This window comes from Populus alba, chromosome 16 (assembly GCF_005239225.2).
Source record: "Populus alba chromosome 16, ASM523922v2, whole genome shotgun sequence".
Taxonomy (NCBI): Eukaryota; Viridiplantae; Streptophyta; class Magnoliopsida; order Malpighiales; family Salicaceae; genus Populus; species Populus alba.
This window is the reverse complement of record NC_133299.1, coordinates 2977467-2992825: the sequence shown is the minus strand read 5'-3', so window position 1 is coordinate 2992825 and position 15359 is coordinate 2977467. Positions and strand designations below refer to the sequence as shown.

The 15359-nt window shown below is 34.8% G+C and overlaps 3 protein-coding genes across 3 annotated transcripts; 2 read left to right on the top strand and 1 right to left on the bottom strand.

Annotated features, from left to right (window-relative positions):
* Positions 1 to 70: 70 nt before the first annotated feature.
* On the bottom strand, positions 71 to 2758 carry LOC118033316 (organic cation/carnitine transporter 3). The gene is made up of 2 exons (XM_073405399.1): positions 2631 to 2758; positions 71 to 2538 (listed from the first exon to the last, which is right to left on the bottom strand). Exons 1-2 carry the CDS (start codon positions 2756 to 2758, stop codon positions 1203 to 1205), a joined length of 1464 nt encoding a protein of 487 aa, XP_073261500.1. The 3' UTR covers positions 71 to 1202.
* A 1074-nt stretch (positions 2759 to 3832) lies between these two features.
* LOC118033310 (mitochondrial fission 1 protein A) lies at positions 3833 to 6806 on the top strand. Its single transcript, XM_035038246.2, has 5 exons — positions 3833 to 4102; positions 5094 to 5232; positions 6078 to 6199; positions 6280 to 6343; positions 6446 to 6806. Exons 1-5 carry the CDS (start codon positions 4010 to 4012, stop codon positions 6529 to 6531), a joined length of 504 nt encoding a protein of 167 aa, XP_034894137.1. The 5' UTR covers positions 3833 to 4009; the 3' UTR covers positions 6532 to 6806.
* Positions 6807 to 10316: 3510 nt separating this feature from the next.
* LOC118033302 (uncharacterized protein At5g39865) lies at positions 10317 to 12070 on the top strand. Its single transcript, XM_035038232.2, has one exon. The coding sequence runs from the start codon at positions 10628 to 10630 to the stop codon at positions 11864 to 11866; it is 1239 nt and encodes a 412-aa protein (XP_034894123.1). The 5' UTR covers positions 10317 to 10627; the 3' UTR covers positions 11867 to 12070.
* The last annotated feature ends 3289 nt before the right edge of the window (positions 12071 to 15359 follow it).

Genomic DNA, 15359 nt, shown 5'->3' with positions numbered 1-15359 from the left:
ATATACATGTGTGTGTGGGATACTAACGCATCAACGCACAACTAGAACAATATTACAACAGAAAATCATATACCAACATGTGAAATCATAGAAAATATCAACTTAGATTTTGTGGAAAATATGAATGGAGATTGCAAAGACTAATTTGAAAAACAACAAAGAAAATATCAAAATCACATAGAAACATGTGCCATCACAGAGAATATCATATATCAACATGTGGCATCATAGAAAAAATACATTACTCTCTTCGACTGCCATGAGAGACGGATTAATAAGATAAATCAACTAATTATATAAACCATTAGATAATTAATTACGTAGGTGATTATTTGATTTACTACATATTGAGTTTAAGATATAATTAATCAAGTAATTACGTAATGATGTTGATACCTACTTGTTGTGTTCCAGATAATTGACAAGTATGCTAACATGTGTCAATACATGAAACGAAGTTGTATTCATACGAACATTACAACAAATATTATATTAACAAAACCCTCAATGCTCAGGGATGGTGACGAGTCAAAGAAATATAGTTGCTTAGTTGATCCTCAGTTTAGTAAAATAAAATTTTATTTTATTAGTTTAAAATAATTAAAATTTTGAAGATTAAATTTTAAGATTACTAAAATTATTTACTCTGCAGACCCAATCTTCCATCAATTTTACTTCAATCTTCCATCAATAAATCTCGTGGGACTTAAAAAATGCCACCACATATAAATTAACCTCAAGTAAAAAAAAATTCAAGCTTATATAACAAGCCCATAATTAAATATAAGTAAAATATTTCAAATACAAACTTAATATAAACATTGTTAACAAGTAAATTAAACGCACGATAAGTTAAGATCCAAATTTATTTACCAAACACATAATTAAACATAAAACTAAAATATTCCCTACACAACTTGATAAAAACATTCCAAACAACTAACTTAAACATTAATAATTAAAATAATATTATTCTAAGCTCCTAGGAGATTTATAACTTTCTATTTTTGTCAATCCCATATTATATTTTTTTTTCCTAAAACACACCTGATTGAAGCCCATCCATGCATGCGGAATGGAGAGAAAGACTGGGAAGTGGAGAGAGAGTAAAGAAAGGAATTTGACATCCCTTGAAGATCTCTCCTGTGAACGGCAGAAGCAGCAGCAGCAGCAACAATGGATAAGAGAATGAAAAGTTAGGGTTAAGAGATAAATACGTGTATATATAGATAGGATATTGTTTGTATTAGCAAGAAGACTTGGTGTATTTTTGTCCACAAATATCCTTTCACCCCGTATGACAAGACCTTTTTACTTCTCCCAGCAGAAATTAGAATTGGGCTAAACACAGCTCCAAATACAGGTGCTTGCCTTACCATCAACGAGGCTCCGTTCCTCACACATGTTGGAAACAACTCCAGTGTGTAAATCATTAGCATAATAAAAGCTGTGCAGGCACTGAAGTATGATACCAGCTCCAGTCCAATCAGCACCACTTCCTTCCAGTTAATGATGCACATTATGCTGCAAATGCCACCTAATGTAGTGAATGCAAGAAGAGATCCCTTTCTGCTCCATTTGCTTACGATAAAGGAAAAGATGATGTATGATGGTATTTCAGCTAAAGCATTGAACGCAACACTCAAGTAGATGTTGAAGCCCAGGTTTCCCACTGCTAAAGGCATGCTGTAATACACAATTCCAATGCCAAAACCTGTTAGCATCACAATTAACAACCTTTGAAGAGCCCATTTTCTCACGAGTAGAATCTTGATTGGTGAGTAGAGGTTAGTTTTTGGTGCTTCCTTTTTGAGGGAAATGTAGGGTAAGCACAAGTTCAGGCTTGTTGGACCAAGTCTTTTCAATATTGCCATAGCAGCTTCTTTGCGGCCTTGCAAGAAAAGCCAGCGGGGAGATTCGAGTACTGAAAGATGTACTAGTACACAATACAAGATGGATGGAGTTGATGTCCATACATAGATGGTTCTCCATGAAGAATTTCTGTTTATATACGCTATACCTGGCAAAGATAATAGCCCTACTGCAAAGGAGACTCCAGCAATAGTTCCCATTTGGCCACGCCATTTGCTTCCTACCTTTTCAGTGGCTAACACAAGAGCAGTTGCTCCAATTGCTGCACGGCCAAATCCACTTAAGAATCTGAAGGCAGAATAGATCCATAAATTAGTGGAGAAAATGGTCATGAGAGAAGCTATGGACATTGTTAGACAAGAAAGTGTTGGCAAGTTCTTTCTGCCAAGAGAAGTGTCAGCGAGTGTGCCTAGAACGAAACCTCCAAGCAAGCAACCGAGAAAGAAAGACGAAGCTGGCAGGCCTTTTATGAAGGAGCTTGCGCATTCAAGATCCCAATCCGATATGATTGTCTTGTAATTAAGTGTGTCCATTCCAGTCCCATGAAGACTTGGAAAGGTCACACATATGTTAGCACTTGAGTTGCAAATGCCATTGTTGATGCAGTGCCACGCTGGTTCCGAGTCTGCGTAGACACTAATGAATGTCTGCTGAGCATCAAAGAACCTTGATAACAACACAAGGGTGGATTGAACTAACTGGGTCCATCCAAAATCTCCTATTACCCTTTCAACAATACAAGGGTGGATTGAACTAACTGGGTCCATCCAAAATCTCCTATTACCCTTTCAACAACCGAATCAAGAGACGCCTGAGGTTCATCGACAACCGAATTTTCTGGCTCCGCCAGAAGGAATGGAGGCAACAGAGGGCTGGAATCTGCCATGCTGTGATCCTGGTTGTGCTATCAACTAGCAAGTGTACTGTAGAACTGAAAATGAAGGGGTGTCGATACATGGCGGAGACATTTTGGTTCACTTAAAAGCCTAAGAATGGGACCAAATGCCTTGGATTTGGAACCCCACTAAAAGATTTAGTTCTCCCACAGAGGCTTTAGACTTTCGTTTCAGAATCCACTTTGGAATAATTAAAAACACAAACAATGACAATCAAGCATGAAGCATGTGTTCAGAAAAGAATGCCATTGTTTTAGCTCCTTCCACTTTCCCAATTCCCATCTGCTAGCTTTTGAATTTTTTTTACCTTTCCTTCGAAAAAAGAATGATTAGAGACTGTTGAATCAGTTCATATGTTCAACACCCTCCACAGGTAGGAGATAGAGTTTGGAGTAGGGTAGGGATTATTCTTTCATAATATTTTTTTGTTTAGAAATAAATTAAAATAATATTTTTTTTTATTTTTAATATTTATATATTAAAATAATTCAAAAAATATAAAATACAAATAAATTTAAATAAAATAAAACTAAATTTTAACCCACCTTTACTTAAGCCCCGTTCCCAAACGAGAAAGTGTCTTCATACTGCAAGTAATAAAAACTCTAATGTAGCTTTTATAAATAGTGAAATAATCTTCACGATTTATAGGAGCTTTCTTGAATAACACCTTATAAATACTTCGGACACATCATAAATCTTCAATTCTTAAACACAAATTCATTTAAACAGCTGTGCCCTTGTTTTTTCTGAAGATTTCTAGGAGATATTTGAAAGAAGGATAATGATTATTTTTTAATATATTAAAATAATAATTTTAAAAAAAATTTTAAGCAAAGATAATAATTATTTTTTAAAGTGTTTTTTTATATATATTAAAATAATAATTTTTTAAAAAAAAATTAAGCAGAATAATGACCCGTAATGTGGTTTAATAACTTTGCTATCAACCCTAAATAATTGTGTAATATAATATTTAAAAAAAAAAAAAAAAAAAACCACTGTCTTTCCATCCTTTTACCTAAAATTAAAGTTAGAGAATAAAAAAAATCACATCCATACAAAAGTCAATTACTTAATCTTCTTTGCTAACAAATATCTCTTCTTCTCCACCCTCTCCATCTCTTACAAGCCTTTGCCTACAAAACTACATACATAAACCAAACTAAACCCAGCACGAACCTATAAATATAAAACAACCCTTTAGTAAACGTACCACAACCCCTCCAAAACAACATTTAATGGATGTGAAGATCAGAGAGGTCTTCGAGTCCGTCGGTTCCTTCTTCACCGGCGATGATCATATCCCTTGGTGCGACCGTGACATCATTAATGTAAGTATATTTGTGGGTTCTTGAGAAATTTGTTGTTGATCATATGGGGTTTGGTAATTTAGCAAAAGTCGTTGCCTTTTTAGATTTATAGACTCGGATTTCTTGTTTTACACATGATAGAATGCTTGACCATGTTTTGGTTTAGAAAATATTGATATTCGTGATGCTGGAGTTGATTGTTATGACAGAAAGATTAAAACTCGTGATTTTAAAAAAAAAAAAAAAATTCTTTTGGTTCATGCAAGGATTGATGCTAGATGTTGAATATGAGAGGAATGCAAGGAAAGGGTGAAAGTTTTAAGATAGAGAATAAAGGGTTTTCGTTTTTTCTTTTTTTGTTTTGAAGTAAGAAAATTGAGGGCAATAGAAATCAATTTTGCTAAAAATATAGGTCCCATCTGGAGCCGGTTCATTTTTATTTTATAATGGTCTTTGTACCCCTTCAAGACTCTTAATTCATTGTTCTTACTGGTTTTGGAGGCATTTACAATCAGGCTGTGTAAATTTTGTGTGCTTGACAGTTCGTCTATATCATCATTTTTTTCCGGGAATGGAATCATGTCACACTGTTCTTTTGCTTTGGAATATTGTATATGTTTGCTCTTGCTTTCTTCACTGCTACTTTTTCAGCTGAATGGCCGTCTCCTGATGTTTTCCCTGTGTATATTTGAAACTTAAGATTCGTTTAACTTTAGTGCCCTAGTTTGCTAAAGAAGTTCTGTTATTGTCCTTTGTCATGGTATGTAAATACTTTAGAGCAAGAATTGCGAAATCCTTTTTATAAAAATGGAAATGAAGTTTTGGAATGCTTTTTCTCTGGTGTTGCATGTGTTTCATTCAGTCCCAACTCCCAGGTCTTTAGCATTTATGTTGCCTTTGCTACTTAAAAATACTAAGGACCTATAAGTTGTTTTGCAAGCATTGAATCAATAGTTATTTCAATTTTCCATGATTTTGTGTTTTGGTTAACACTCTGTCCTTTTGATGCCAGGGCTGCGAGAGGGAGGTTGCAGAAGCTGCTGAAGGTGACTCAGAGGAACTTAAAAGGGATAGCATTATGCGATTGTCATGGGCTCTTGTTCACTCTAAACAACCAGAAGACGTGCAACGTGGGATAGCTATGCTTGAAGGTAAACGACAAAAATTGTCTGTCATTTTTATCTTACCACATCCAACTTCTTCATGCTGATGTCCTCATGCAGGACACATTAGAGAAAGTTGCTCCTTGTGTTTCTTTATGGAATAGATTGTGTTTATTTGGGATTTTAGGGGTTGGCAAAAAATTGGAAATCATTTGAGGTTTAAACATGTTTGGAGAACAGTGAAGTTGGTGGCAAAGAGTTGATGGTTTGAATCAGAATAAGCTACAAGTTTTCTGGTACAGATCCCAAATTTTGAGTTGTGTGGTTTGCTTCCAGAGGATTAAATAATGAGGAAAGCCTTGGATTTGTACCTTTTGTAATTGGAGAAAAAGGATGGGATTCTACTGCATATACTTTTGGCAGCTTATCTGCAAATATGTATTAGGTAGAATCCTTGCTTGTCTGGATGGTGTTGGTTTTTCAGCCACGATAATACTGTCCCTACATCAGTAGTTTTTAGCATGCTTCATGCCACGTTCCCTTCGCTGTAACAATTCAAAATAGTAGTCTTATAGTGATTGTATTCCTGATGAATTTTTAAAGTCATTTAGGAAGTTCACTATGCTACCACAGTTTTGCAGAAGAATATTTTCAGCGACATGCTTTCTTCTTTTGGTATCAACTGGAAGCAATTGAAAATGTTGACTTCATGAACTAGCTAACCAGCAGGAATATTGAAAGGGAGTCCCTAGATAAACCATTGCCTCTTGCATGTAATTGCTTCCCCCTTGTTAGCAAATTTGCTCGAGTTTGTATGTGTCTTCAATTTTAATTTTCATATCTTTATTTAAAATTTGCTTGCTCTTTCTTGAACTAAATACCCTTTGTTGCAGCATCATTGGCAAATAGAAGCTCGCCTTTACAACAGAGAGAGAAGATTTATCTTCTGGCTGTGGGATATTACAGAAGTGGTGAATATTCAAGGAGCAGACAGCTGGTGGACCAATGTTTGGAGGTCTCTTGTGTTTATGTCTGCATAAGTGCTGTTTTCTTTTTGTTTTTTGCTTCTTTTTTCTGAATTTCAACTTTTTGTAGATTGTACCTGATTGGAGGCAGGCTTTGGTCCTGAAGAAGACACTTGAAGATCGAATTGCCAGAGGTATGCTCACTTTGAACATTTTTACTCTCATGATAGCATTAATCTGAATAAGTTTCAAAGGTATTTGTCTAAACAATGCTGAAAGTGTTTGTCAAAATGCAGATGGTGTTATTGGAATAGGCATCACTGCTACGGCTGTGGGACTGATAGCTGGTGGAATTGCTGCAGCATTCGCTCGCAAGAAGTGACAACTCTCAATCCCATCAATGTGCATAAAAAATATTTTAAAAAAAGAGCAGCTTTTTTTGCTTACAGCTTTCTCAATAATTTTAGATTATGAACAGTAGCATCACTCAGTTATATCTATGTTACAACTGCTATATTGTTTGTAGACAATAGCATTACCTAAAAAAGAAGCTTGAGCTATGAGTTGGTTCTACCATATGGCCATGTTTGAATAAATAGCTCTCTGTACCTAGATTCTTGTATTTTGTATAGCAGCAGCCTTGGAAAATTTGAATTTGCTGAAGTGTGTGTGGACTTGTAGTTCGTGTAACATAAAGCAAGAGCAAGATTGAAGAAATCTCTATTGATCTCCATACAGTGCAGGATTGTTTCTTGTACATGTTAGGATGCTGGACCAGCATTGTAATAGTATTTTATGTCCTATTTTTTATGAGAAAAGGTAGTTTCTTTTGATATAAAAGAGTCAAGAGTCATGATTAAGGGGATTACAAATAAAGTGGGGGTGGTTCCTGATTCCCGAATCCAGGTTTATCACATTAATCGTTTCCCTAGGCCTATTATTGCTCGCCTGAGCTGAAAAGGCATGAGGTATAGTTATTACTACAGGTTAAATTGTTTTTATTTTTTACAAAAAAAAAATATACAAGTTTTTGAAATGTGTTTTTTGGTTAAAAAAAATTATAATTAAAAATTAAAAAATTTATGCATGTATTTAATTAAATACATCAAGAACTATTTATGTCAATAAATACAAAAAATAAAGTGTTAATATGTCTATTTAATTTATAAATAGTTTTTTTTTAACATAAAAAAAATTAATGTGTAGGTATTATTAATATGTTTTTAAATATTGAGTAAAAAATATAACTATAAATTAAATAATAAAATATAATAAAAATATGTAAAATTCTAAATTATTTATTTAATTATCTTGAAATATAGCTTACCCTAAAAAAAATCTAGTGCAACTAACCTTTTTGTGACATTTCTATTTTGTAGATCAATACTCGTGTCCCGTGATAGCTTGTCCATGTCACATGAAACTTGCATTGTCAGTGGCTTGTTATGAAAAATGTGTGTGAGAGAGAGAGAGAGAAGAGAGAGAAAATGAGGAGAGAGAGAAAAATGGTTAGCGGGCTGTAAATTAGCTCAACTAAATTACATGGAGGCTTGGTTAGGCTAGAAAAAACCAGCCCAAGGTTCCCTCGGTTGGTTGAGTGGAACCTTTTTTCTTCTTCTTCTTCTTTCTTTTTTTTAGTATTGTTAAATTGTTAGAATTTATTATTTTTGTGTTTTAAAAATATTTTTTTTAAAAAATTAATTTTATTTTTTATTTTTTTATCATTTTAGTGTTGATATTAAAAAATAAAATTTTTAAATAAATTATATATATATATAATCAAATAAAACAAGAACTATGTATGTAAAGTAAATAAATAAAAAGTCATTAACGATACCTAAAAATAAAACTTAAGAATCAAGAAACAAATGTAGATAGAGATATTTTATCTCGAAAGACAAAACATTTGCGCGATTTTGTTTGCTAAATCTATTTATTAAAATATTTTTTTATTTTAAAAAATAATAATAAAAATAGAAACACAAATTAAATTAATTGAGTAAAATAAAAGAAAAAAATCATGCAATACTACACTTATTAGAGATATTAGATGAAAAATAATTTTTATTTTTATTTTAAAAAGTGAAGTTCATCCATACAAAAGATAAAAAAAACAAAATTTAAAAGAATTACAAAAGATTCTAACAACTACAGTTTAAGTATTTATTACCCAAAAACCTATTTTTTTAACTCATTTCTAACCCAAAACACTATAGGAGCCATGATTAACATATATGTGGCCTTATAAACCCAAAAAAAATCACCCTAAAAATCAAATCAACTCGAAATAAAAAATCAACCCGAGTTCATATTTGTTTTTTCATAAACTTTAAAGGAAAAAAAAAAAAAAACCTAATATGAACTCTCCTCATTAAATGGAACAATTTAACACAAATACTGTCTATTTTGATGACCTAAATCGATATCAATAAAACTTTTTGTCTTTACTGTTGGAATTTGATAACCTTTGTCTTTTTTATCTTTTCTCTCTGAACTTGGAACTAAAAAATAACAAAAAAAATCTTATGTCAAAATTGAATTCGAAAAATATTGAGGTATTGAATTATATAATTTGCATGATTTTTTAAGTTCAATGATCAAAATACATCTTTTGCGAAAACTTATGGCATGTCACTCATGTTTCGTAATTTTTTTTTTTATTTCAGTCCCTTTTCTTTAAATTTTATTTTTTTATAAAAAATCAAAATTAATTGGTTTTCAATTAGAATTAAATCACAAAAAAAAAAATTAATGACTAAATTAAAAAAAACATAAAATTTTTACATATTCTATCCATAATAATATATAAGAAAATTCGTGAGAGAATAGACAATAAAATCTTGCACAATAAAAAAAACCTCACGTCATTTAAAATAATAAATATTTACTCCTTGCTAGCTGTCGGGACAAAGAAATTATTGTACGAGCAAATTTTGGTCCACGGCACAAAACTTTTGCATGTGCTGCAAGCCTTCAAGTCCATATCTTTTGTACATTACCAAAACGAGATGGGCTAGATTCTGAAAAATAAAAGGCAAAAAGAAAGACTAAATGGTCTAAAAGTCACATGTGGTCCTTCTACTTTGTGCATTGGTCAAATCAAGTCCTCCACTTTAACTTGGATCAAATCAACCCCTTTACTTTCGATAAAATACGATATGAGATCCTGTGTCCTATTATATCACAACTCACAGCATTCGACCGGCCGATTATATAGTGATAAAGTTGGATTGAGGGGCTCATGTCAACATTTATCAGAAATCAAGGGGCTGATTTGAGGCAATTTAAAGCTAAGGGTTTGATTTGATCAGAAGTAACAAGCCGAGGAAACAAACATGCATGTCTAAGAAAAAGACAGAATTTACAGGGGCTGTAAGATAAGACAGAATTTACAGAGTGCTGCAAAGTTTTTAAGGATTTGTTTCCTTTTCCAGATTTTTAAAGGGCTGAAGAACAACAAAGATGGCAGGGCATGACAGCGACTTCACCAGCTCAACCTCACATTGCAACACAAGAGTCATGGTCTGTTCTGCCCAATTATGCTTTTGTGGCTATGGTGGCCCTGCAAATTTATAGCCTGTCCTTCTCAGCTTGTTCGCCATGTCTACTTTACACACAAAGACAGATTGGATCCATGACGATGCTGCTCATGATTTTCTTGCCAAGTTGTATTGAAAAAGAAAGCATTTCATCCATCCCTGTTCTAGGCAAGGTAGGGAAACAAGTATATTTACCCTTAAAACCCGAGTAAAAATCACAGTAAGAGGTTCTGAATCTTTTTTCCCTCGAAATTAACACTAATTTCGAAATCAATATTATTGTATTTGCAAACAAATATAAATTTGATTAGATGACAAGTAGATATATACCTTAAACATTGCCATGATTTCCTAGATAAATCCTATCTTTTGATTCAAATTTCATTTCCTTATTTAGCCTCTAATCTGACAAAATCTAGCTCTAGAACACCAAAGATTTTATCCTTCAAGAATTCAAAAATTCAAAGAAAATTCCAAACCTACTGTCTGGTAGTGCTGTGCAGCTTCTTCTTCTTTTTTAAGATTACATTTAAATAATATATTTTTAAAAGATTTTTTTCATCTTTGTCATTAATATATCCAAGTTATTGAAAAACATCTAAAAATATGTGAATTTAATGTTTTATCACTCAAAAATTATTTAAGAAACAGATCAAATCTCAAAAACAAAACACTCCCATGATGACATCCATCTTCACCTTCCAACTCACTTGAAAGCTCTCTTTCACCAGCACACACACACTCTTCTTCTCCGAACTTACCTCTGCAGTTCTCTCTATCAACCTTCTCATACCTTAAACCCAGGCCAATAAAGCAAGAGCAAGACTGGAGAGAGCAAAAACTTCCCAACAAGCAAAAACAAAACAGAAGTAGAGTAAACAAGAAAGGAAGCAATACAACAGTCGCTTGTAGAGAGACAAAGACATCAGTTTCTCCATCATGGGCTGTTATGCTTCAAGACCAAATACCCTCCTCACAGAGAACCACCATCCTGAAGAAACCTTATCTTATGCTTCTCCTGCTAAAGATAAATCTATGTTTTCTCCACAATATTCTTCACAATCAGTCCCTAGAGCTTTCTCTTTTCGAACCCCATTGGTCCACCATCCACCTTCAAGGAAAGGTGACTCTCACCACCTCGTGTCTCTAACTTCCTCCACTTATGGCTCTCTTGTCCTCGTTGACCCCAAAAAGAACACCTCAAAACCCTTTGATGAGCCACAATCACCAAGAAAATCAACCAAAAAGATACATAAAGCACAAAATAATCGAGACCCTTGCGAGCCTTTATCCCCTGATTCTGTCATTAACACTTGGGAGCTCATGGATGGTCTTGATGAGGATGATGGCCTTGATTTTGAGATCAACAACTCTTTTAAGTCAAGATCATCACATTCTGATCATGCTATCGAGTTTATCTCCAAAGCCAGTTCTCTTCATCATCCGGGTTCTGATGGGTGTGTGAAAAAGCTACATGCTTCTTGTGATTCGGTGAACTTTGAAGTAGTTGCTGAAAAGCCAGTTTCGTTGTCAAAGCCATTATGGAAGCACTTTTCTGAGGAATCATTGCTTTCAAAGATGGATCCTAATGTAGCAGCAAGTTATACGCGTGCATTGTCATCGAGGCAATTGGGGTGTCACAAAGAGTCCAAGGATGCAACACCAGTGGATTCTAGTCCCATGAGCTGTACTTTATCAAGTAAATATGGGAACTTTTTGAATGACAAAAAAGGCAAAATTGTTCTGTATTTTACAAGTTTGAGAGGAATAAGAAAAACTTATGAGGATTGTTGTGCAGTTAGAATGATATTCAGAGGTTTCAGAGTTGCAGTTGATGAAAGAGATATTTCAATGGATTCTAGCTATAAAAAAGAGCTGCAAAGTTTGCTAAAAGGGAAACCAATGAGCCTTCCACAAGTTTTTTTTAGAGGAAATCATATTGGCGGGGTGGAAGAAATCAGGCAGCTAAATGAAGCTGGTGTACTGGCGAAGCTGCTAGAAGGTCTTCCTGTTCTAGATCCCACGTTGGTTTGCGAGACTTGTGGGGATGCAAGGTTTGTGCCATGTCCAAATTGTAGTGGAAGTAAAAAAGTATTTGATGAAGAACAAGAGCAATTGAGAAGGTGCCCAGATTGCAATGAGAATGGTTTGATTCGTTGCCCTGGTTGCTGCTCATAGATTATGCTTACAATGCTTCAGTTTGTTGCTTGCCCGCAAACTTGCAACTTTTATCTTACTACTTGTAATCACCAACGCCATTGAAAATTGTTTGTTCTCATGATCTGTTTACATTGCTACTCCTACAGTCCTATTTGTCAAGCTCTTGGGTATAATTCCCCTCTGTCTCTCTAAACAAGATCAATAAGAATCAACATTTTTTTATGCTTCTTCTTTGTTTATTTTAGCTTTCAAGATTGTGATCATTTGTCTCTTCTTTTGGTGGAACATTCAGTAAAGATGCATTCGAGTGAATATCCAGAGATTTTTCGTACTGCAACAGTGTTTGGTGAATCTACTCATTACTGTATTTGGTCCCTTCATGACATATCTCCACTCTGAGTAATGTACTCGGAAATTAGAGTGATTATAATGGGTATATTTGGTGATGAGAAAATCTAATTATCAGGTCTGTTGGTCCACAAAATTGATGCTGCCACGTGCAGATTGAATGACTGGTAAAGATGGAAGCATGGATTCTTCTCTGCCAATACCTGAAGAAAGTCTTGAAAACAAAAAAGGCCATACCAGTGGTTCAGAATAGCAAATGATGAACCAATCTCAGATAAGCCTGCTTGCTGCATGATATCAGCGAGAAGAAAAACAGACTGTCCCATGATGTCCATTTTCCCAGGTCTCGTATTTCATCTCCTATGCCTTGATGTTTGAACTTTGACGAGATTTTGAGCTTGGGCTGCAGCTGCCTTCAAAATCTCAATCTTCCAAACTGAAAATCCAGAGATGCAGCCAAAACAGGCATGAGGAATCCTTTGAGAGCATCACAGATGGTACTGATATACAAACGTGATCATTGTCACTAATGAAAAAGAAAAAAAAAAAGAATTCTTAGGATAGATCTCGAGTAACTATTTCACTAGAAAATTGAATAAATATTATAACTGTGGCAGAGAAGCTACCCCAGCTAGAACAAGACGAAAGTTAAAACGACAGGGTACACTTGTATCATGTTGGCCTTCGCACGCCTTCATGTGGCTATGGCAGCGGGACATATCAAGAGAGATTCTTCTCCGGGCGGGAAGCTCTGGTCCCCGGGCAGGAGAAAGACGGCGCCGTTCTAATCACCTGGAGGAACCATGTTAGAACAATGCCAGATTAGAATCCTGGGTCGTCCTATGACCTTTTCCACACCCACTACAAGAATAAATCATAAATGCATTAAATGCTGCATGTCCCTGAAGCATATGTCTCCATGCGCAGGGCATCTCCTGGATTGAGTTAGGAGGAATTCTCATTTATTGGACACTGTAAATGACATAAGCATTCACTCCCATCGGTAATCCACAACTCCTGGATAAGAGATTTTGTATTCAGAAGTAGTTTGGAGGTATTGTTGAGCTTATTTTTTTATATATAAAAAAATTAATTTTTTAAATTAATTTTTTTTAATATTTTAAAATGATTTTGATATATTGATATAAATATAAATTTTTTAAAAAAATATTATTTTAATATAATTCAAACAAAATATATTTAAAAAATAATCACTACTATGCTCTTAAACACCCATTTAATCTCTTCATTTCCTTGACACACCAAAACTCTCTCCTGTACTCAGATAACACAGCTTCTATAAACATATTTTTGCAAACATCTTTGAAAATTAAAGAATTCGAAGATCCTCAACCTTCCTAACAAATTTATTTTATAAGTTTTCAGCTCTCGCATTTTTTTACAAGAAAAGAGACGCATCGTACGTCATTGTAAATTCTTCAATAACCAATAAATAAATGGCAAGGAGTACAATAAAGCTTTCAAAGGATACCCAGTAACATGTTGATTGTGTTTTCGGGAGAATTTTTTTTTCTGAATATGACTAAAACATTTATCAATTTTCGAGAGTGTTTTATTGTTTTAGTTTTATATATATATATATAATCATAAACAAAATAGCAGAATGATAATTGAAAATAACAGAGTAATGAAGAAGAAATTGTATATTGCAGTAAGTATGTTTGTACAGGATGGCTAGCTATTATATAGAGACAGATTCTAACTATTCTAGGAATGTCAACTATACATTAAAACGATCCTAAGATCATGCTAGGCTGATCTGGTGCATTGATCCCGATCCACAATTTTCTCCTTAAGGAGATTCATTTCCTTTTAACACTCCCCCTCAAGTTGGAGTATGAATGTCTATGACACCCAACTTGCTGAGATGTGTATGAAACACTGGCGATCTCAATGGTTTTGTGAATAAATCTGCAATTTGCTTTCCAGTTTGAACATACGCTGTCTTGACTTCTCCCCTTTGAATTCTTTCTCGAATTGTATGACAATCTAGTTCAATATGCTTTGTTCGTTCGTGATAAACTGGATTTGCGGCAATGTGTAAAGCCGCCTGATTATCACAAAACAACTTTGCTGGTCCAGGGTGTGATACTCCCAAATCTTTCAATAAGTACCTCAACCAGGTAAGCTCACAAGCAGCTGCAGCCATGGAGCGATATTCCGCCTCCGCTGATGATCTTGATACTGTTGTTTGCTTTCTACTTTTCCAAGACACAAGTGATTTTCCAAGGAAGGTGCAATATCCTGTTACAGATCGCCGTGTAATTGGACACCTTGCCCAGTCTGCATCACAATACCCTATCAAGTGGAGCGGGCTATCTGAAGGAAATAATAACCCTTGTCCTGGTGCTGCTTTCAAGTAATGGAGGAGTCGATGAGCAGTCTTGAGATGATGTAGTTTTGGTTCCTGCATGAATTGACTGAGTGTGTTCACGGAGTACGTGATTTCTGGTCTGCTAATTGTGAGGTAGATCAATTTTCCAACTAGATGTCGGTATCTAGTAGGGTCTTTAAGTGCCGCACTCCCTGTATCTGTTAATGCTAAGTCAGGCTCCATAGGTACCTTAGCTGGCTTTGCTCCAAGTAACCCAGCTTCCTCCAATATGTCTAACGTGTATTTTCGTTGACATACTGTAATACCTGTCTTGGATCGTGCTACCTCGATCCCAAGAAAGTATTTTAATGGTCCAAGATCTTTAATTTTGAAGCAACTGTTGAGGAACGCCTTGAGATCATTAATAGCCTTTTCATCATTCCCAGTAACAACCATATCATCGACGTAAAGTAATATGATTGTAATGGAATCCCCACGAACCTGTGTAAAAAGTGAATAGTCAGCACGAGATTGTTGGAATCCAATTTCTTGGATTGCACATGAGAATCTGCGAAACCAACTACGAGATGCTTGCTTAAGTCCATAAAGTGACTTATGGAGTCGACAAACTGTATTCTCCCCCTGTCGACGATAACCAGGAGGTGGGAGCATATATACTTCTTCACTGAGCTCGCCATGTAAGAAAGCATTTTGGACATCCATCTGATGTAATGGCCAGTGCCTAACAGCTGCTACTGCGAGGAGGCAGCGGACGGTGGTCATTTTGGCAACGGGGGCGAAGGTGTCTTTGTAATCAATACCTTCGCG